This window comes from Xyrauchen texanus, chromosome 14 (genome assembly GCF_025860055.1).
Source record: "Xyrauchen texanus isolate HMW12.3.18 chromosome 14, RBS_HiC_50CHRs, whole genome shotgun sequence".
NCBI classification, from domain to species: Eukaryota; Metazoa; Chordata; class Actinopteri; order Cypriniformes; family Catostomidae; genus Xyrauchen; species Xyrauchen texanus.
In genome coordinates, this window is record NC_068289.1 from 32,337,065 (window position 1) to 32,358,815 (window position 21,751).

General features: G+C 36.3%; 1 protein-coding gene across 1 annotated transcript; it reads right to left on the reverse strand.

The window, feature by feature from the left end:
• Positions 1–7,147: 7,147 nt before the first annotated feature.
• Positions 7,148–10,333, reverse strand: LOC127654613 (cytokine receptor common subunit gamma-like). Its single transcript, XM_052141841.1, has 6 exons — positions 10,235–10,333; positions 9,188–9,342; positions 8,037–8,202; positions 7,579–7,681; positions 7,408–7,486; positions 7,148–7,327 (listed from the first exon to the last, which is right to left on the reverse strand). The coding sequence occupies exons 1-6, from the start codon at positions 10,314–10,316 to the stop codon at positions 7,148–7,150; spliced, it is 765 nt and encodes a 254-aa protein (XP_051997801.1). The 5' UTR covers positions 10,317–10,333.
• Between the last annotated feature and the right edge of the window lie 11,418 nt (positions 10,334–21,751).

Here is a 21,751-nt window from a genome sequence, read left to right on the forward strand (position 1 = left end):
TGTCCATATCTCTCTGTGTGTCTTATGAGTAGGTTTATATGAAGGGTTTCTCTCCCATAGTGAGCAGGACCATGTTGACGTTGGCAGCATTTGATATTGGCAAATCAGTTTTCACAAATTGCCTCCCCTAGTGAAGCGCCAAGTGATAAAGATCTTATTACTAGTGTACATACAATTAGTCATGTTACACCTAATTAGTCAGCTTGATGTACCTCAGCACCCTATTTATGAATCTATTTCTAGAAGGTCCCTAAATGAGTTGATGGGACAACAACTTTATTTTTGTACTTTACATTACAAAGACTTTACTCCCACATATTCTGTGCAGTACACAAATCTGTGATCTTTTTCCAACACATAAAAAGCATAATTTTTATATAACATAAACATACTGTTTGAAAACCTAGTAAGCTGCCTTGCTGCCAATTGCCTAGATAGACAGCTGCCTTCCAAGGCCAACTCAAAGGGAATCCCACGAGAGTCTTATACGGAATGGTCTACATAGGCATGAACTCCATGCAAATAGCACTCAATTGGTGTAAATAGAGTTTTCCATTAGCATGTTGCTAAGCTAACGTCACGATTGGACGGGTGCACCCCCTTTAGTGAGCCGCCAGAGTCCCCCTTTATACGCCACCCCTATGTGTTTCATACCTTTTTTTAAGTTTTTCAGAATGCATTCTGGCATCAGCAAATGATACATGTGATGCTGCCTCAGAATTATGCCAAAAGAAGGTATACTAGACCAGTGGTTCTCAACATCAGCAAAATTCCAAAAGGACCTCAAATCCATGTAGAATTTTTCAAAATAAGTTAATAAGCTATAATATATTATAAAACAGTTTCATTCCTCAAAAGCTGCACTGTTTGTATCTTTCCGGTTGTGTTTGTGGTGTTTTATACTAAAGTGTTAAGAGCAGTGCAGATGTGTAAGAGCAGCTATATGTGGGGATTTTCATTGATCCCTGTGACATTTAAGATTTCAACCAGCAGGTGGCGGCAAAGGCCATCTTGGATGTGGAATGAGCAAGTTATGAGTTGATGTTGAAAGAGGCTGTGTTGGTTTCACTGAAGTCATCCGCCATTGTCTCTCACTCCATGATCGTTAGGATTACTGCTACATTATAGCTGAGAAATAGAGTTAAATTAACAGTTTCAACTCAGTGGAGCAGGGTACTGATTCTTTGTCGGTGTCAAAATAAGAGTTTCCCAAGACATATACAAGAATGAAACTGGCGTCCTCCATGTTTTCTCTCTGACAATAAAACATTTGAACATGAGTGAAATACTCATTGGATAATTCCAATAGCACATGCAATAGGCAGCATCATTTGACGATCGCTCAGAGCAGATTTCTTCCACACAACAGATGAGAAATAGAGCTGAAATAACAGCTTCAGCAATACTGTTCATCTCTGCTTGTGAGTAGAAACACACATGTAATCACGCTCAATTGCTCTCTCTCTCACTCACACATACACACACACACACACACACACGTCCAATAACTTGTTAGAAACAGCTCAAGCCATCGTTACTAGTTCTAAAGTGACATTTTAAATTGGAAACAGATGCTTAGGCACATCTTACGAACTAGCACATCAGATCCAGATACTTGGCATTAGAAAGTTAGAAAGTAGTTCCAAACCCAAGAGGGTTTTTTGGGACAGTCCTTAGTTTTTTCTTATTTATTTACTTGTTTGTTGAACTGTTGTATAAAGCAATATCACATTTGCAGTCATGCTCCATTGTCACATGTTATAATAATTTATAACAATAATTGTCTTGGACAATGGGGTTTTGGAATCAAATAGTAGAGAAAAACTGTATTAGACCACGTCCACATTAATCCCTTTATGTTTGAAAACTTTCCTAACGCCATAGTTTTCCAAAGTATGCAGTAATAGAGAGCGTTTTCGAAAGTTTTGGTGGAGGGGAAATGCCATTTTAATGAGATGTGTAAACATATCAAAATCAATGTATTTTCGAATGAAAGATTAGTGTGGACATGCACTTAAGAGGGCAGCATAATTTTGCAGCACACCTTTTGGAATAGCTTTCGCATCAGAAACGTTCCTATGATGCCTTAAAATACTGCCTATGTAGGCAGCTCACTAGGTTTTGGAACAAAGCACCATTTAATGAATGTATGCCATTCATCCATCCATAAGGAACAACAGAAAAGTTTCAGGTTGACTTTTGGATGTAACTGAATACAACATCAACTCTTTGCTGGCTCCACCCCCAAGGCCATGCATCCTCCTCATTCTCTGCTGAGACCACCTTCTCCTTTATGCTAGTGGCAAAAAATAATAATCAAATCTATCCTTGCACAGACACAAGGGTTTCTTTGGAAAGTTACTGCCAAGCTGGCAATCTCTTTTTTTTTTGGTTTTCACAAACAATTGTTAATCGATACACCAACCCAATGACATGTTGCTTCATACTCTGAAATCTTTTTGTGTAATTTGTCTGTCTGGCTTCTTCTTCAGTAACCACATAGGAGAGTCTTAGCAAGTGGCAGAGATGCAGAAACGGGCTTAATAGTGACAGGCTCAACTTGCAGGTGAGGTCACAACTAATAAACACTAATGAATACCAGATCAGACTGGCACAATCAGGCTGATTGCAACACAGACCATATACTCAAACAGAGCTTTATTTTGAGTGGAGCGGTAAGACTGTTAACACAGGAGGGTAAAAAAAAGGTCTGTCAAGCTCTCACACTGTCTGAGGCTCTCTTTCCACGGCTGTATGTTATGTACACACGTTGCATTTACAATCGATTCTTCCATTTGTCAGGCTGTTGGCAAACCTGTCACCCTCACCCGGTGGAAAGCAAATAATGTATTTATTTGAGTTCAACATAATTAGAAGCATTGCCCCACTGCTTGGCAGTGACATGTTATCAAGTGCAAAAGTGCGTAGGTGTTATGATATACCTGTAAAAGGTGTGGAAATGATCACTTCTTGAAGCTTTAATACAATTTAATGGCAACAGGGCAGAGTAATTTTGTATACTTCCTTCTCTGGAAATGCTAGGCAGGAGATAAGGAGGGAAGAAAGGAGAAAATATATTAGCCTGCAACAAGCAGAAATATATTTACCAAGTAGGCATTTGTCAGCACTTCTGTGCATACTGGTCCAAAGGATTTTCAATTTGATATCTGTGTTCAGAGCATATGTAAATTTAGATAGCAAAAAATACCATAAGAAGGTATTTGTTTCCATATTCCAACTCTAAATAATTGAATAGAAAAGAGGGCCTCTACAGTTATATTATCGAGTTTTTGCGAGAATCTTCAACTTCTGTGCAACACCACACACACATCCTAGGCTAGGTGACAAAAGAGGCACTCCTGCATTTGAACTTTTGACAAAAATGAGTATGAAGAAGCCCAACACAGGTACAGTACAATATGGTCAGCCTCCAGTGGGTTTGCTTGCAGTAACATTTGTCATCCACCAGTTATTGCCTGGGGGCTCTGACACACTCAACGTAGCATATTAAAAACATGTTGATGAGAGTGAAAACGTGGCTGAATGGGGGGAAAAAAGAGATGTGTAGTGTTTCACATCTCCCTTAAGAGTCTGCTTCAGGGACAGTTTATGTGCTAGAGATAGCAGCTCTTTGACACTGTCATCTTCTGTCATGTCGCCACAGCTAGTTGCGATCAAGCTTCCACAGAAGTCACTCTTCCACCTGCGCATTCTTTCGGTGCTGTATAACGCATACTACTCATCTCACTCTTTGTGTAGAATGTCTTGAGGCCTTTATGATAATGAATGCATGATCTGGGTCGTCCCCCACTAAAACATTACAATAAATAAAACATTTTAGTCCAGCAAGGCAGATCTCTTGTGTGTGTGTGTGTGTGTGTGTGTGTGTGTGTGTGTGTGTGTGTGTGTGTGTGTGTGTGTGTGTGTGTGTGTGTGTGTGTTTCCTAGTTGTTAAGAGCAAAAACCATCACAGATACAGTATACCCACACGTTATTGCTTAATGTTTCGGAGAACAATCCACCAGGGAACCCGATTCATTCCCGTTTGCCAGACAGAAAGCACAATGTATAATTAAAAGTGTAAAGTGTAATAATGTCATTGTTGGAGTGTTGATTAGTATTAAATAGCGCTTCAGAAACATGACTGTAAGCTATATTTAACATACTTAATTTATTAATTGCAAGCTGTTTGTTGCTTCTCTTATGTAAGCTGAAGGAGGTATGAAGACTTCAGCTGTGAACTCTGATATAACAGTGACTACTGCTACTAACTCCAAATATGCAGTTCTCATCTCAGAAATACAAACACAACATCCTCTTCTTGGAAAATGGACTCTCTGTATAATGCTTAGATGCTAAGGAGTAATATGCAAATATTCGAAAAATGGAAAATTACATATAGTGAAAGCACTTTATCTGATATTATTTATCAGTTTGAGTAAAGCTGGCACTTTTTTTATCTTTTCTGTTGATCAAATTTTTTTCTTTTTTTATTTCTACGGTCTCTCCATCAAGGCCTCAACACATCCTCACACAGGCCATGAGTTTGTCAGAGAGAGTAAGCAACATGAAACCATTGGTGGATACAAAGATAGAAGGTTTCTTAAAGTAAAATAAATATATATATATATATATATATTTTTTTTTCAGAAGAACTTTAAGTTTTAAAGATTATTACAAGTGCTAAAAAAACATACAAAGGATATTTTTTCTTTGCCTTGGCAACATCTAAATATAACAAAAAGTTATAAATCATGTTGTTCATGCATTACAAGAGAGACAGAATCCACTGGCCACAGATCTTCCAGTGCTTTCTTCTGGGCTACTTTGCTGAATTCTTTATATACAAAGAAATACATGTCTTACATGAAAAAGCATGATTGGGGTGCAAAAGTCTGAGACCACTAGTAAAAATGCAAATGTATTTTGCATTTTTTTTCTAATGTAATATAATGTTTTCATTGATCAAACTGCATTATTAGTATAAGAATTTGTATGAAAAGTGGAATTGAAAAATGTACATTTATTTCAAAATCTCTTAGTAGCCCTATTTAGTTTTAGCCTCTTTTGCTTTAATGCATGTGCCCGAGCTGGCATGGACTCCAAAAGTTAGTATGAAACCTGATGATCTATGTAATCCCAGCATGATTTTAGAATGTTCCAAAGAGAATCTTCAACGGAACTGTTTCAATGGAAGCAAGTAAATCAGACCTTTTGTATGAAGACATTTACAAGGTTAATATGATTTGCTTTCATATTATTAGTGACACCATTTTTTTTTCTCTCTTTTTTTTCATGTGACATCATAACTTTTCAAAATCATATACAGCTTATATACAGGTTTAAATGAAGGGGGGAAAAACATTTCAACATGGTCTCAGACTTTTGGAATAGCAACTAAATATGAAATATTTTCTGCAACAGGTACAATTGAGACTGAGCATATGTTTTTGTCTTCATTTATCCACCTGTGTGCTATTCACTTTTGATATCCTTGTTCTATCTCTGAATGATTATTTGCTCATAATATTCTCCTTTCCTGTTCATCAGTTACAACAGATCGAAGTGCATGGCAGCTGCCCTGGCTTTGTTATGCCATCACACTGGAACTCCACATCTATTATGCAGTTTCACATTAATCTTTTAAATCAGTCTTCAAATTAACGTATATCCTCCCTTAAGAGAGGGATGCGATGCTGTGAGGAGGGTGTTCCTTGCTGGCTTTGATATTTTTCAACTCTTCTTTAACATTTCAGGATAGTCAGAGTGCCCTCCATTGTACAACTATTGTACTGCACACATAATTTATTAGAAGCAAAAATGGTCAGAGGATTTTCTGTGTCTTTAAATCGGTGCCGGTTGATTTAAGCAGAAGTTTGATCGCAAACTTAAGACGAGATGTTTTGTTTCCAATCTCCAGCCAGCACACTTTCCACAGTCCCTTTTACTTTAGAAGATAAACCAATGAAGGTTGTAAAATGCTACACCAGTCTTAATGACCCCATGAAATTATTTGATGAGGGCAGTTTTCTGTCCTGTATTGATACATTTCCTATTGAAACAGAAAGGTTGGGCAGATCATATTGAAGTCCCTTTAAAAAAATAAAAATAATAATAAGCCATATGGCTTTAGTTACATAACAGCAATGAAACACGATTTTCTATAAAGTCTGTTGCAAATGGACGGATATTCACAGTCTTGCCAGAATTTGATTGGCCAAAAATCTGCATAATGCAAAATGAATAATCAATAGAGTCCTACACACTTTTTTCACTTTCTTAATTCCGTAAGTATTTTTCACATTCTTTTTTCTTTTTCTTTTTTCTTGGGATTTCACAAAATTCTTCCAAAAAAGATTTTATCTGTTTAATAATTTTTTTAAATCGGACAAAAAGACAAAAGTGCAGTACTTAACATTTTTAATGAGGTAATGAACTACAATCCCATGATGCATTGAGAATGACGTTAAAAAAAAAAAAAAAAAAAAACAATGGAAATATTAAAATATGTATATAAAAACAATATATTTTTTATTTTATTGACACAAATTTATAAGAAATTGTGTTGGCACATTAAATGACACTTGATTGTGTCATTTAATGTGCATCATGGAAGTGGACGGTTGCTGCAGGGCTCTTGCTGGTTTGTTTGCTGCAATTTTCTGATTGGTGAAGCTTTCCCCTCATGAGCATGGGTAGTATAGTTTTTTTGTCGGGATTTTCACTAATAATGTATAAATGACTCGACCTGATGGCTTTAACAGAAGCATATACATTTGATTAACAATCTCTTAGGTCAAGGTCTGTTTTTTTTTTTAAATAATAATTTACAATCAGTTTCACTATGGAAAGAAATTAAGAGGATTTTTACAGATTGAAACACACTATACTTTGTATCCATTTTACCAGAATAGAAAGACTATATAAGACTGTATATAGTACATGGGTTTATGAGCTAAAAGTAATTTTGTCAACTTTTTAGACTTGGCTGCTTAAAAATGGCTTCAAAGCTAGACATGGACTAAAAGCAACAAACTTCAATTCTGATTTAATGATGTCTTTAAAAGCGGCTCGTCAGTATGATTTCAATGACTTGATAACAGAAATAACTCTCAAAGGGTGATATACCCCAATACCTTCTGTGAGTTCAAGCAGGGGGTTTCAGAGGAGTAGATGCTGTACATGTTGTCTTGTTGCTCGGGGCGGGGCTGATACCCATGGACTGAATTACCAGAGTCTGGTCATCCCCATCTCTTTCACTTTTGTTGATAATCTCAATATCTGTTGTTGTGCACTCCTCACTGCACTGTGTAAGGTTGCTCCACCACTTTGAATGGAAGTGACGGGCAAAATGATTTCAGATGTATATCATTCTTCAACTGATATGATGGACAACATTAGCCTTACCTGAGACTGGTCAATGTCTATTATTTTATTTTTTAAGTGTTTGGGATCTGGTACCACAGGAAGAATCAGTCTTCTAATGCTTTTAAGACAAAAATGGCATCATCATTTAGATGTCTTAGAAAAACAGTGCAAGGAGAGTATTATAATAACCTAAGCATTGGTTATACTCACCTCTCTTGTGTGAACAGATACATTAGAAGTAAGCCGGTCATTGGCAGCACAGGTATCAAAACATAAATCCATATGTAGGAAGATGATTCTTCCATACAAGCATCTGTGAACAAAATATTTACTTGCATTCTAACTGCTTGTTATTTCACAAAATAAAAAGTTCAAAAAGAAATAAAAAACAAAACTATCATCCCTTATTATAACTAAATATAATCAAAATTTACTCTTGAACCATTAACATTGCATTTGGCCATCACAGGGCTGACTATATATGTGTGTGTGTGTGTGTGTGTGTGTGTGTGTGTGTGTGTGTGTGTATATATATATATATATATATATATATATATATATATATATATATATATATATATATGGCCAATACATTGCTTTTACAGCTTTTGCCATGTATGTCATTAACTTAAACACATGCATGTTTTCCAAAGACCAAGAGATTTTACCTGTATTATTTCCCCAGTGTTGCACTTGTGTCCAATTGCTCCATTCCCCTCCTATGCAACTCAGCATCATTCTTATTCTGAAATCGTAATTCTTCTTCATACTGAGAGTAGACATGTTTAAACCATACTCCTCGTTTTTGTGTTCAAGTTTATACTTCAGACCTCTCTGCAAAAGTACAAACACAAAGATATCTTTGTTTATATTTTCTAACTTTGCTTTGAACAGTTCAGTCAGTTGCCTGAGATTTGAGGAAATAAGCAGTAAATCAAATATAATCCCTAAAAAACAACTTAGACCAGCATGGAAATTTAAGTGGTTTTATGCTTGTTTGCTACTGGTCTTGCTAGTGGACCTATTTTCCATGTTGTTCACCAGCAAAAAATAATATAAAATAAATGATGATCAACTTACATTAGCTTTCAAATGAAACTGGTTGACCAAGGGAGGTTTGCTGGTTAAATGAATATTCCGGGTTCAATGCAAGTTAAGATCAATCGACAGCATTTGTGGCATAATATCAATTACCACAAACATTTATTTTACATAACTCTCATTTTCTTTAAAAACAAAAATAGCAAAATTCTGGGTTCCAGTGAGGCGCTTACAATGGAAGTGAATTGGGCCAATCTATAAACATTAAAATACTCACTGTTTCAAAACTTTAGCCACAAAACATAAACAATATGCAGGTTAACATGATTTTAGTGTGATTAACTTTTCTGTGTAAAGTTATAGCCAATTTAACAACTTTGTTGCCATTTCTTTAAAGAAAAGGATGGATTAGTCAAATTTGGGTAATCAACAATATGCTATAAATACTGTTGATTTAACTTACTGTAACTTGTATTGAACTCAGAATATTCCTTTAAGCTAATAAAGACTCCTTGTAGGGACATGAGCAAATTTGCTAAAAACCAGCATCCAGAGCACAATGAATGTAGGTGTTTTCAGAAATAATATTTATATAACTAGATGTATAATTAGATGTGCAACTATATTTTTTTCAGTCACATCACATCAAACAAACACAATCTTAATTGCTTCTACGTCCTGCTCACAGTTAGCCTTAGAGCAGTTTGAAAGTATTGGTATACTAGAAAGTATTGTTCCTTATTGTGTAAGTGTCTGTGGGTGTCCAGTGGTGAAGTACCTCCCAGTCTTTGACACATTGGCTTTTGCACTGTACTTCGCTTGTATAACACCTGGGATCGCTCTTATTATTTGGTGGCTTCCATGTTACACTGATAACATGTGATGTATTACTGATCTTCATATCAATCTTGTCCATGTCAATCTTGTACAGGTCTAAATCATGAAAAGAACAGATTATGACATTAGTGTTTGTTGCCTTAAAAGGATAGTTCACTAAAAAATAGTTCACCCTAATGTTGTTCCAAACCTGTATGACTTTCTTTCTTCATTGGAACACATAAGAAGATCTTAATCATTATGTAAGTGTTAGTCATAATTCAGGTAACTTGAGGTTACTGTTGTACATATGTAACCTTTCCTAGACTCGCTCTGAGTGGGATTCGAACCAGCATCATGGCATGGGAGGCAGGCGCTCTAACGAGGAGACTAAAGGCTACAGCTTATAGTGTCAGTCACTAGTGCGCCTCTTGAGGCCAGGGGAGTGAGGTTTACACTCAGTAAAGCTACCTACTAGCTGGCTACCGTAACTCTCATTCCCCTAAATCTCACTCCATTCCGGGTCACGGCACCACTGTAAAAGGTCCTGCTCTACCTGCTTCGAGCAGGATTTAAACTGATGTCTCTGGCATGGGAGGCAGGAGCGCTAACAAGGAGGCTAAAGGCTACAGTCTTTAGTGTCAGTTGCTAGTGTGCCTCTTGAGGCCAGGGGAGTGAGGTTTACACACTGCACAGCTACCTACCAGCTGGCTACAGTTACACATACAGTACTAATTTTCAGGTGCTTTCCTAAGAGCTCTATCTGTATAATTGTATATAGAATGCACTTCTGAGATGTAATCGATTTATCTGTGTGATTTTTCAACCGGAGTAATACATGTATCGATATCTCTAATCAAAGTGGCTGAAATCACAACATAATCTGTCACATGACAATAACAATGAATTGTACTCTCAATTAATTCAGAAGTTATTTTAAACAACAGATATAGTTATTTAAATAAGACACTGTTTATTAAGACAGAGGGGTAAAAGTGAAATCTCTTACCTTCTTCGACATACTCAGCCATGGACTTAGGGGTAAAGAACAGAAGAAGGACAAATTGGAGACACTGACGCCAGTTGCTCATATCAGCACCTGTCTCGGTCACTTATCAATGAAGAGCTCTCACAGCATTGAGGAAATGTGTCACAATTTATAGTACCTGTGCCACTAAACACTAATTTCCTTCCCCTTGTCTCACCATCACTTCTTATTCTTAGAATGATTCATTATCGTGAGGGGGAGGGCTTTAGACTCTCATTTTATTTGTGCACTCTTCCTCTCTAAATTTGTATTTTTTTCTTGGAACTCCAATAAATTTGTTAGAAATAATTGCTGATGATTTCATTGTGTGGCTTTGGACTGATCAAGGACCAGGGTTGTCATTTGAAAAGTTTGCTTACACTCTATAGATTCCATAAAGGGGGTTACATATAAGAAACTTCTTTCTTTTTTTAAGTTCCAGGGTTCTTTGGAAAATCTTCAGACCTTCACATTTGTTATCAAATGTTACCTAGCACTAATGTTCTTATCTGAAGACCCTATAATGTAGCATCACAACGTTTTACAGTGAATCTACAAATAAACATATGATCAACTCAAGAACCCTTATAGTGAAAATAGTTATTGATAAGAAGGGGTTCCAATCTAAAAGGTGCTGCAAAGAACTATTAACAAACCTTAAGTGTGGACTTAAGTGTGGATCGTGATAAAAATCTGCAAGATATGGCATTATAATTTGTGTCAGTTATCTTGGGGTCAGAGTTCTCAAAAGTTGAGTAAACTTTCAATGGCAACGTGATGCAAAATATATTTTTTATTATTTTTATTTTTTTACTTTTGATAAAAGTACCTCACACAACTAAAATATTAAGCTTTGCTATGCAAAATTAAAAACAAATAATTATATAAAAATAAACGGTGAAGAAAAGTTTTTAAAAAGGCAGAATAATATACTGACCACTGTTCTCTTGTTTGCCAATTATTTTAGATTAACAACACAGAAAACTCTTTATCTTTATTCTTTATCATGTGCAATGTTAAATGAGATCTTGTAAGATTTGTTGTGTCTATTGAAGAGTATATCTTGCAACAAAGATGCACATAGACCATCAACACATCACATTAACCTCCAAAATGGTGACAATCAACAAATACATTATTATTTAAAGGATGAGCTCTTAACATTTCCACACAGCAAATAACTAACAGTGATGACAAAAGAAACAGCAAACAGTAATAATAGACCAAAAAAAAAAACAGTGTAATTTATTAAAGGGATTGTTCATCCAAAAATAAAAGTTCTCTCATCATTTAGTCACCCTCATGCCATCCCAGATGTGTTTGACTTTCTTGAAAAATGACATATACAGTCACCGGCCACTTTATTATGAACACCTGTACACCTACTTATTCATGCGATAATCTAATCAGCCAATCATGTGGCAGCAGTGTAATGTATAAAATCATGCATATATGGGTCAGGAGCTTGAGTTAATTTTCACATCAAATATAAGAATGGGCAAATATGCAATCTCAGTGATTTGGACCTTTGAATGATGGTTGGTGCCAGAGGGGATGTTTGAGTATTTCTGTAACTGCTGATCTCCTGGGATAACACACAACAGTCTCAAAAGTTTTCTCAGAATGGTGCCAAAAAATGACTAGTGAGCAGTAGTTCTGTGGACAGAAAATTCCTTTTGATGAGGGAGGTCAAAGGAAAAACCCAGACTGGTTCGAGCTGACAGAAAGGCTACATTAACACAGACAACCACTCTGGACAACTGTAGTATATTAAAGCAGAATGGTATCTCAGAATGCACAAAATGTTGAACCTTGAGGCGGATGTGCTACAACAGCAGAAGACCACATTGGTGGTTGCTGACCCATATCTGCATGATTTTATGCATTACACTGCTGCCACTCGATTGGCTGATTAGATAATTGCATTAATAATTGATTACTTTAATTCTGCCTTTATGTTCTTTTTGTGGCTTCAAAGCGCTGGCCACCATTCAATTGCATTGCATGGGCCGACAGAGCTGAGATGTTCTTCTAAAAATCGTTGATTTGTGTTCTGCAGAAGAAAGAAAGTCACACATCTGGGATGCATGAGGGTGAATAAATAATGTGAGAATTTTCATTTTTGGTTGAACAATTTTTTTAATGTCACAGTGTACAGCATGCTGTGAACTCAAGAACCCTTAACAAACCAGCAGCAGTATTCAACATAACAGGGTTTGTCTAATATAGAAAAAATGAATAAACAGGCTAGTTTACTTTTAAATAACCCTTTTGAAAGTTGTATTAATTAGTAGAATGGGTTATATAAAATAGGGGTATATAAATAATATATATTATTTAGTAACAGTGCTTTATCGTAAAATCACTTTTTTTTTTGAAAGATTTAAACATCTGGCTTTTGACAATATGTTCATCTAATTTATTCTGATGAAATATATTTATTTCATTTCTCAGTTAATCATATACAGACTAATTTGTATCTGGAGAGTGGAAAAAAAGGTAGGCTAAATCATAACTTCACAATATTCACTAATGATCTTTTTACCACAGTGAAACCTTTCAAGATTATCATGATTATTTCATATTTTCCCACTGTATAGAATTCACTGATGGGTTTATTTAATTTTTTTAATTCTCAGAAAATCTAACCACAGACTGTTGAGCACAATACTTGGAATCAGCCACAACATTTTGAAGGATGAAGTTCAAAAGGAAAACCTGAATACAAGAATACAAATTTTGTTTATTAAATGTTTTTTAAAAAGTGCTTATGATAACATAATTTTCTGTAACCTCAGCACCTCTTTCAACTGCATGTAGCTGTTTAAAAGAGTGATTAAGATCTTTTGATAGACTATATATTTTCTATGAGTCACACTTCTTATCTCATTAGCACAACCTCACAAGTTGCTTGATATTAATCTGTACGTTCCAGCCATTAGAAGACTTTTTAGAACAGAAACTGTGTGTGCAATAAGGTATATGTTATGTAACACTGCATTGGATGTATCCATTGTTGGATATTAAAGGAATATTCCAGGTTCAATACAAGTTAAGCTCAATCGAAAGCATTTGTGGCATAATATTGATTACCACAAAAAAAATATTTAGTGTTGTCCCTCCTTTTCTTAAAAAAAAAAGAAGCAAAATGTAGGTTACAATAAGGCAATGAAAGTGAAAGGAGACAATTTTTTGAGGTTTTAAAGGTGGAAAGGTGAGGCAATTTTATAAAAGCACTTCATTGATTCTTATGTTAAATGTTGCTTATTATGTGAGCTGTAAAGTTGTTTAAAGCGTTGTTTTTATGGTGATTTTATGGTTTTAGTGTCAACAGCAATACGTCATCATGGTAACAAATTTGTAAAATTGGCTATAACGTTGCACAAAATAGGTAAGCGATTTTATGACACTAAAATCATATTAATACGCATATTGTTTATGTCTTATGGTTATAGTTTTGAAACAGTGAGTATTCAATGATTGGCTCCATTCACTTCCATTGTAAGTACCTCACTGGAACCCAGATATTTGCTTTTGTTTTTAAGAAAAGGAAGGACAAGTCGAAATCCATTTTTGTGATAATCAACATTATTTCACAAATACTGTTGATTGAGCTTAACTTGTACTGAACCCAGAATATTCATTTAATTGTCCACAAAAGCAGATGCATGTGAAGACTTGCATGCTAAAAGTAACACTTGTGAAATGTGATTTTCAATGGAGCCTATGGCCTTTCCAGTTGTCAAACACAATTATTCTCTTTTTGCATACAAATATGTCTAATTATTTTCCTTTTTATTAAAATTAAACGTCTGCAAACTACCCTACATTACAAATCAGTCTCCGAATAATGCAAACCCCTTTAATTCGTAACCGTTCGCAACTGTAAACAGGCCTACAGGACAGCGGTGTTCAGTTAAACAAGCACTTACGGATCAAATTCCATCAGCAATTCACCATATTCCAGTGTCGAACCCCTAATTTTAGAAATCTGATCATTGTAATAGAGATTAATGAGTCTTGTGCTCAGCGTTTATGAAACGATGAATGACACTGACAACACCAACCATGTCATACCAATTGTGCCGCCGAGAGGGATGGAACGCCAGCCCCGAGATGTCAATGTAGAGAATGAAGGGGAAAAGAGAGTCGATTCAAAGGATGAGGATAAAATCTTTGAGCAGCACTCGATTTTGTCTGGGCTGTGGAGCAGTTCTCCCCCTCTGGGAAGGGCTGCGTGTCTGCAGAGAAACCAAGCTAAGACGAGACCTGTCAGGAACAAAGAGCAAAATTCCAATGATATGATTAGCTAAAAGGGTGAGAGAAATGTGAATCAAAGCGGTGCAGGATCAAAGAAACGCTTCAGTGAAGTCAACTTGGCCGCCAAGAGACCAGCAGGGGATGCATACAATTTATAAGTTGTTCTTCAGAATGTTGTGATGTTAAAGAATTGATTGTAATTGTTGCTAGAGAGAAGAAGAAGAGGGAGATGTAGGACTAAGGTGGAGGGTCACCTATTTGCATTTCTAAAGTGAAGCTCTGTGATGTGTGACAGTTGTCAAACACAGGAATGGTACCACCGATTTTAAATCTAGGCACTGGAACATGTCAAAGATAATAAGCCACTGCAACAAACAGCAGGAAAGAAAACGACAGTCGGTTTGTTTGGTTTGACCACTGAGCTTTTGAAATTCAACATGGCTGTGTGTGACAATTCATCACTGCCTGTTTGAGGTGGAGGTATATACCCTAAAGTTTATGTTTAATGGTTGATGTCAAGGGTGCAGAGTAGTTGCAGCAGTGGTGTAGCGAACACAAGTTGAGAAAGTCACAATTTCGGGAAAAAACTGCTTTATTAAATAAAAGCAAAGCAGGCAAAAGTACAAAGGGCAAAACCAGAGGGAGAATCGTCGTCGAGGGAAGCGTAGGGTCAAAAGCCGGGGAATCAAAGTGAGTAGCGGGAAGGACTAAACAGGGGAGCTAGGGGAACAAGAGAGCTGGCAAGCTAAGGGGTAACGAATCACAGGGGGGTCAAAACTAGACGAGACTAGCGGGGGGCAAAGACACGGGAATCTAAATACAATAACCAACACCCGTGAAACGGATGTGCTGTGGTATTTATAGGGGAAGGTCCAGGTGTAAACAATGAAAGGTGATGAGACGAGTGCAGGTGAAACTAATGTGCAGGAGTGCAGATGACGTGAGTGCAGGTGGTCATAATGTTCTGGGGATTGGGAGCGGGAAGCGAGCGAGGAGGGAGACCTGCTAATGAGCATGGGAGCTCGTAATAGCAAAACGAGTGTGCAATCTCGAACGAGCAAAACGGGCGTGGAAGCCCGAGGGAGGAAAAAGAGCGTACGAGCTGAAGGGGGCGGAGCGAGGGAGCGGGGTTCGTGACAAGTGGCTCTCAACTGGTTTAACTTAGTACCCAAATTTTACATAGGACACCAACACTGAACATTTTTTTTTGTGGTGAATTAAATATTTTTACTAAGTAAATTTAAGCAACATGTACATCATATTTGTAGGTAGAATTTATTAAAATAAGTTAAATTAACTCACTTATGGCATGAAGTTTTGTATGGCATTTTGTAAATGTATAAACAAGAGCAGAAGTGTGATTTACCAGCTTGACACATTGAACAAATATTGGGCTAAATCCTGTACTAGTAATAGTCATTTACCAAGTAACAGCTGAATTTGCTGCAAAATACCATTGAGTTTGATTGGACACATTGCCTTTGACATAAACAACAAAGCATTTCTCCTCCCTTTAAAAAGTTAATAAACCTAGTTATTTTTGCTATCCTATATGCACAATAATATGTTTTTTTGCATTGTATTATTTGCATTAAACTTTGTTTTGTTTTTTTCCCTTCTGTCCTATCAGAACAGGCCTGCAACCCATTTTGGGGTCCCAACCCAGCAGTTTGTGGACCACTGCTCTACAGGGACCGTCTCTTTAACTGATCTGCTGTTGCTTTGGGTAAACATGAACTAATAATAACCCATGTTTTATGTTGTAATGTATGTACTGTAAGTTGCATTACATAAGCAAACCCGTAAGATTCACTCATTATCATGATCAGTGTAATGTAATTCAGCACATTTGTAATTTTTTTTGTAGCATTCTAAAAGACTAAAACTTACTGACTTACTTTGGTCAGTAAGTCAATTATAAGGTTTTGTCAGTATACAGTCAAACTGCAAGTCTAAAGCTGCTGAACAAAAACAAGTTTATCATGAGCTAATCACGCTAACCACTAGTTCCTTTAAGGCACAAGGTACATTACCGGTCAAATGTTTTGAATACTTGCCTGAAATGTTTCTTATGATCTTAAACATATTTTGATCTGAAGGCATAGACTTCAATGTTTGAACTGAGTTTTGTAGACAAAAATATAATTGTCCCTCCATATTAATTTAATTCATCATAAAACTAAAATGTTATAAAAAAAAAAAAAAAAAATTTTAAATGTATGACTTGGACCAAATAATAAAAACAGCTGCCAATAATTGCCCAGCATAGATGGGAACTCCTTCAATACTGTTTAAAAACATCACAGGGTGATACCTCAAGATGTTGGTTGATTAAATGTCAAGAGTACATGTCTGCAAATTCTAGGCAAAAAATGCTAAAATATAACACAGTTTTTATTTATTTTGGATTTTATTATATAAATATATATATTTATTATATAAATATTATGAATTATATATAATACCCATAGTTCCATTTATGTTATTCCATAGTTTTGATGACTTTACTATTATTTTAAAATGTGAAGAAAAAAAATTATAATAAAGAATGAGTGAGTGTTTCAAAACTTCTGACTGGTAGTTTATATAGGAGGTCTTTCTCTGTATCAGCCCAACACACGTAGTGCAGTCTGCATATTTCCTTTTATACTCTATGACTCTCTTTTTTCATGGGAACACATTATTATTTGCATTCTGTTGGGGGAATGGCCTACATTTAATTGTATGGTCATTATAGGCCTTAGAAGTAAAACAATAGATTCATAATTTTGCTCTAGAGTTGTACTGTTCTAGTGCTCAGATGAAGTTTTGTATCAATATTTGTAATGTTTTCCCTCTTAGATCAATCACTTCTGCTTATGTTATTTTCATTTGTAATTTGATTTTAATTAAATGTAATTGACTGATTCAATAGTCCAAAATTCAGATTCTATCTGAGAGTACGCTATCTTTTATACAAACATGAAATTAAGGACATAACACCACATTAAAAGCTAGATAGAGTTTGTGTGTGTGTGTGTGTTGATTTTATATTCTTTTTTTTTTTCAAAGAGAATGAAAGAGTATGAATGTGCGTGACATGACAGAGAACATGCCATGCAAGACATTTGAAGTGAACAGTGTGTAGATTTATGTGTTTATGAGGGTTGGTAAGATGCAACCAGCAGACTGCAAGGTAAGAATGGTCCATTGGGACAATTCAGAAAAAACAACAAAGAGTCATCAGAGGTCTGGATGAAAGCTCTGTCATGAAACATTTCACTTTTCACAGTTCACGCCTCAATGACTGTGTGCTCATGGACTGACTGATTAAAGCACATGGGATTTTGACCACAACAAACCATTTGGATACCACAGTACTTTTCTAAATTTTCATTTTACATTTATGCATTTTGGCAGATGCTTTTATCCAAAGCGACTTATAGTGCACTTATTACAGGGACAATTCCCCCAGAGCAACCTGGAGTTAAGTGCCTTGCTCAAGGACAAAATGGTGGTGGCTGTGGGGCTCGAACCAGCAACCTTCTGATTACCAGTTATGTCCCTTAGCCCACTACAGTCACATTTAGTATCTCATAACACAATCACTGAATCTTCTATAACTATGCTTCCTGTAATATCTGTAAATGGCTTTGCATATTTAATTTACAAACTCTTTATAAAGAAGGCTTTATGATTACTCTAAACTATCAATTATTTGAGAATGGGTTATGATGGGTCACTGAAATATCTTTAGATGTACACACACAAAACAGAAGAGCTATAATGTAGCAGCTGAGACAGAATTGCATACTTTTAATGGTATGAATTAACAGGCTTTCATTTGTTAAATGTTTATGCTACTTGAGAATTGTAAAATGCACCATGCTGACATTCACCACCATTACTTTGTTTCATTCTCATTTCTTTGCCATTTCAAGAGTGCCATCAAATGAACTAATTATGCCTACCAACTATCTGAAAATTCAAAGAATAATGTATATTTGAACTAAAGAGTAAGAACACAGTGCTATACAAAATGCTGTACCCATAATACATTCTAATATTTTAAGTACCCTCCATTTTGCTCAAATTAAATAATAATAATTATTATTACTATTATTTATGCTGCATTAAACATGTTAAAGTGCATACTTTTAGATATCTTTGGTGTTTGCTTTCTACAAATCGCATGAAAGTATGAGCATTCACTGATCTGTACAAGAGAAAGCATATAATGTTTTAAGTTTGTGTTATCAATAAACACATAGTTTTCCAAAGTATCCACATGTGGAAACGGTTGTACATTTTCTGTTATCTTAAGAAAGTTAATGGTTTTAAACCCATCATTTTTAATATCAAAGCACTTAACACTAGTATTATAATTACTTGCAGGTTGGCAATTCCAAACCCCTGTCAAGGTTGCATTTGAAGAAAATTACTTAATATGTATCTGACATGTACAGTATGCTTGGAGTCGGACAAGGCAGTTCACATTACAGAAGATTGCTTTGTATTATGGCCATTTTGGTAAATTACATAGGCCTTTAATCTCTGCCAGTTGATTGACTTGCATGGTTTTCATTATAAAGATGTACAAAATCTGTCTGTTGGTACTAGTAAACAAAATCAGAGACATAATAGAGGGACTGTGTCCAGATCTGCTTGAGATTGTAGATCAGCCTTGATTACTGAGCCATTGAAATGCTCTAGCTGTGGAAGACAGTCCTTTTGCTGTTTCACCCTTTATTATGTGTATGAATGTTTATTACCTTCTTATTCAAGCAGGAATGAAGTGAGGGTGTTCTGTATCACCTTTCATTGGTAATAAAGTTTTGGCTCAGAAGTGCATGCATAGAGATATCTTCGGTTAATCTACAGATCATTGCACATGCTTGACCACTGTAAATACTAATAGTTATCTCAAGTTATGAAAAAATTGTTCACTCACCTTAAGCTTAAGTTTTTACTATTCTTAGTTTTAATTAAGTTACTGTTACTCTCTGAACCCTAAAGTTGTCATAAATAAAAACATTTAAGGGGTACCATAGAGCGGAGGATGGGGGCCGTGCTGGAACAACACACGCTCAGTCCCCAATCAGACTGATGGGGGCGCCCGAGGGATAAAGGCGGACGGTGACGACAGTTAAGAGATAGAGAATGACAGGCAGCTGCTCTGTGTGTTTATGTTTGTGTCTTTTGGTTTATTTCTTCTTTTGGTTCATTATTTATATTGTCAAGCTGGTTCTCACCTCCTCCTTGCCCTTGTTCCCTCCTCTCTGGTGCCGAAACCCGGGAGGAGGCGAGAACCGGCTTGACAATATACTGTAAATAATAGTTTAATGAAGAAATAAACCAAAAGACACAAACATAAACACACAGGGCTGCTGCCTGTCATTATCTCTCTCTTTCAAACTGTCATCACCGGCCACCTTTACCCTCGTGCGCCCCCATCAGGCTGATTGGGGAACGGGCATGCGTTGTTCCAGCCTGGCCCCGCCCTCCTCCACTCTACAGGCTTGGGCTTCGAGTACTACTAACTCTCAAGTACAAAATTGCAGATGTGTGGAATACCCGTGATGACTTAACCTTGAATAAATGATGTATGTTTGATCAAAATAAGGGAACTTATGTAGAAAAATAATAATTGTTATTTATAAATGTATATAGATTTAATTCTTATGACTATTGTTGTTGTTTTGTTGTAGCTGGTTGATAGTTGTGATCAGTGTGAAGTCATCATTAGGGTGATTAGTGTCATCTTGGAGCCTGTATAAAATATAAAGTATTTTACTCTTTTTTTTTTTTACTTTTAAAAAAGTTTAGATTTGTGTAAACTTAGAATGACTGAGGAAAATCCTGTGTGCACCATATGGCTAACCTAGTGTCCAATCATAATTTCCCTTATATACTGTATAAGATGTGCTACAACTCAATTAAAATAATAAAAAAAATATAGTTTAATCACAGATGAGTTAAGTGAACTAGTTAAAAAATAAGTTCAGTTTACTTGAGCCAAATAAGTAGTTTACTATAAGTAAGTTTACTTAGATTCTTCAAGGCAATGGTTTGCATGCTTTTCTAAGTAAGGGGAACTAATTCGATTTTACATTATTGTAGTGGAAGTGTGGCAAATATCAACAGGTGTTTTCCATTTTAAAAAGAGTTCTAAAAATAGTCCAAATGTCGGAGATGACACTCAAAATTCTGGGATTTAAACTTGGAAATAAACAAAGTTTAAAACAAAGAAATGGTTTGATGCAAACTGAGTGCAGAATCTGAAATATTTCTATTTCACTAAAACTACTGTATACATTTCCTGGCTTACACTGAAACACAAGATGCTCTTTGGAATATTTTTGCACAAACTTGTATAGTGCATGCTGTCATGAAAGCAAATTTACGTTAGTTACACATGTAACTGTTTCATTCCTACTGACTGCCAGAGGCAGTGTAAACACTACTGGATTATCGCAGCACCAGCCAGATAGGTAGAGAGAATATACCAACAAAGTCACATAGTGACGTATGTTGAGCCCTGGGGGTTATGAAGCAGTCGCTCAGCACTCTGCCTCGGTACACCTTTCTCGCACATTCCGAGTGACCAAGAACTCTGGCGGTCATCCAGAATTCGCAGAACCACAGTTACATGTGTAACTAACGTTCTGTTTCATTCCTACTGACCACCAGAGGCAGTGTAAACACTACTGGATGACCCATACCAACATAGTCATGAGGAATGCCACTGACCTGATGAAAAATTAAGGCCCCTCCTGAAGAACTGCAGAACTCATGGCATGATGAGCAGCAACGTTGACCTTATAAAACCTGGCAAATGTGCATGGAGAAGCCCAGGTAGTGCCAGTGCAGATGTCTGCCAATGAAACTCCTCTAAAAACAGCCCATAAAGATGAGATGGCCCTAGTGGAATGGCAAGTTAGCCCCCAGGGCAATGGTTGCCTTGCTGCCTTGTAAGGCAGTATAATAGTTTCCACTATCCAGTTTGACAACCTCTGCTTCGACACTGGAGCACCTTTCTTCATACCACCATAGCAGACAAATAACTGGTCTGACTGTCTAAATTGAGCAGTAGTGTCCACATAACACTTCAAGGCACGAACAGGACACAAATGTTGAGCACTTGAATCAGACCCTGAAGAAGTCACCCCCGAGTCATCCGGCAACCAACGCAAGCACAATTCGCTAACAAACAGTGCATGCAACTCACTGACTCGTTTCGCAGAAGCAATAGCCAACAAA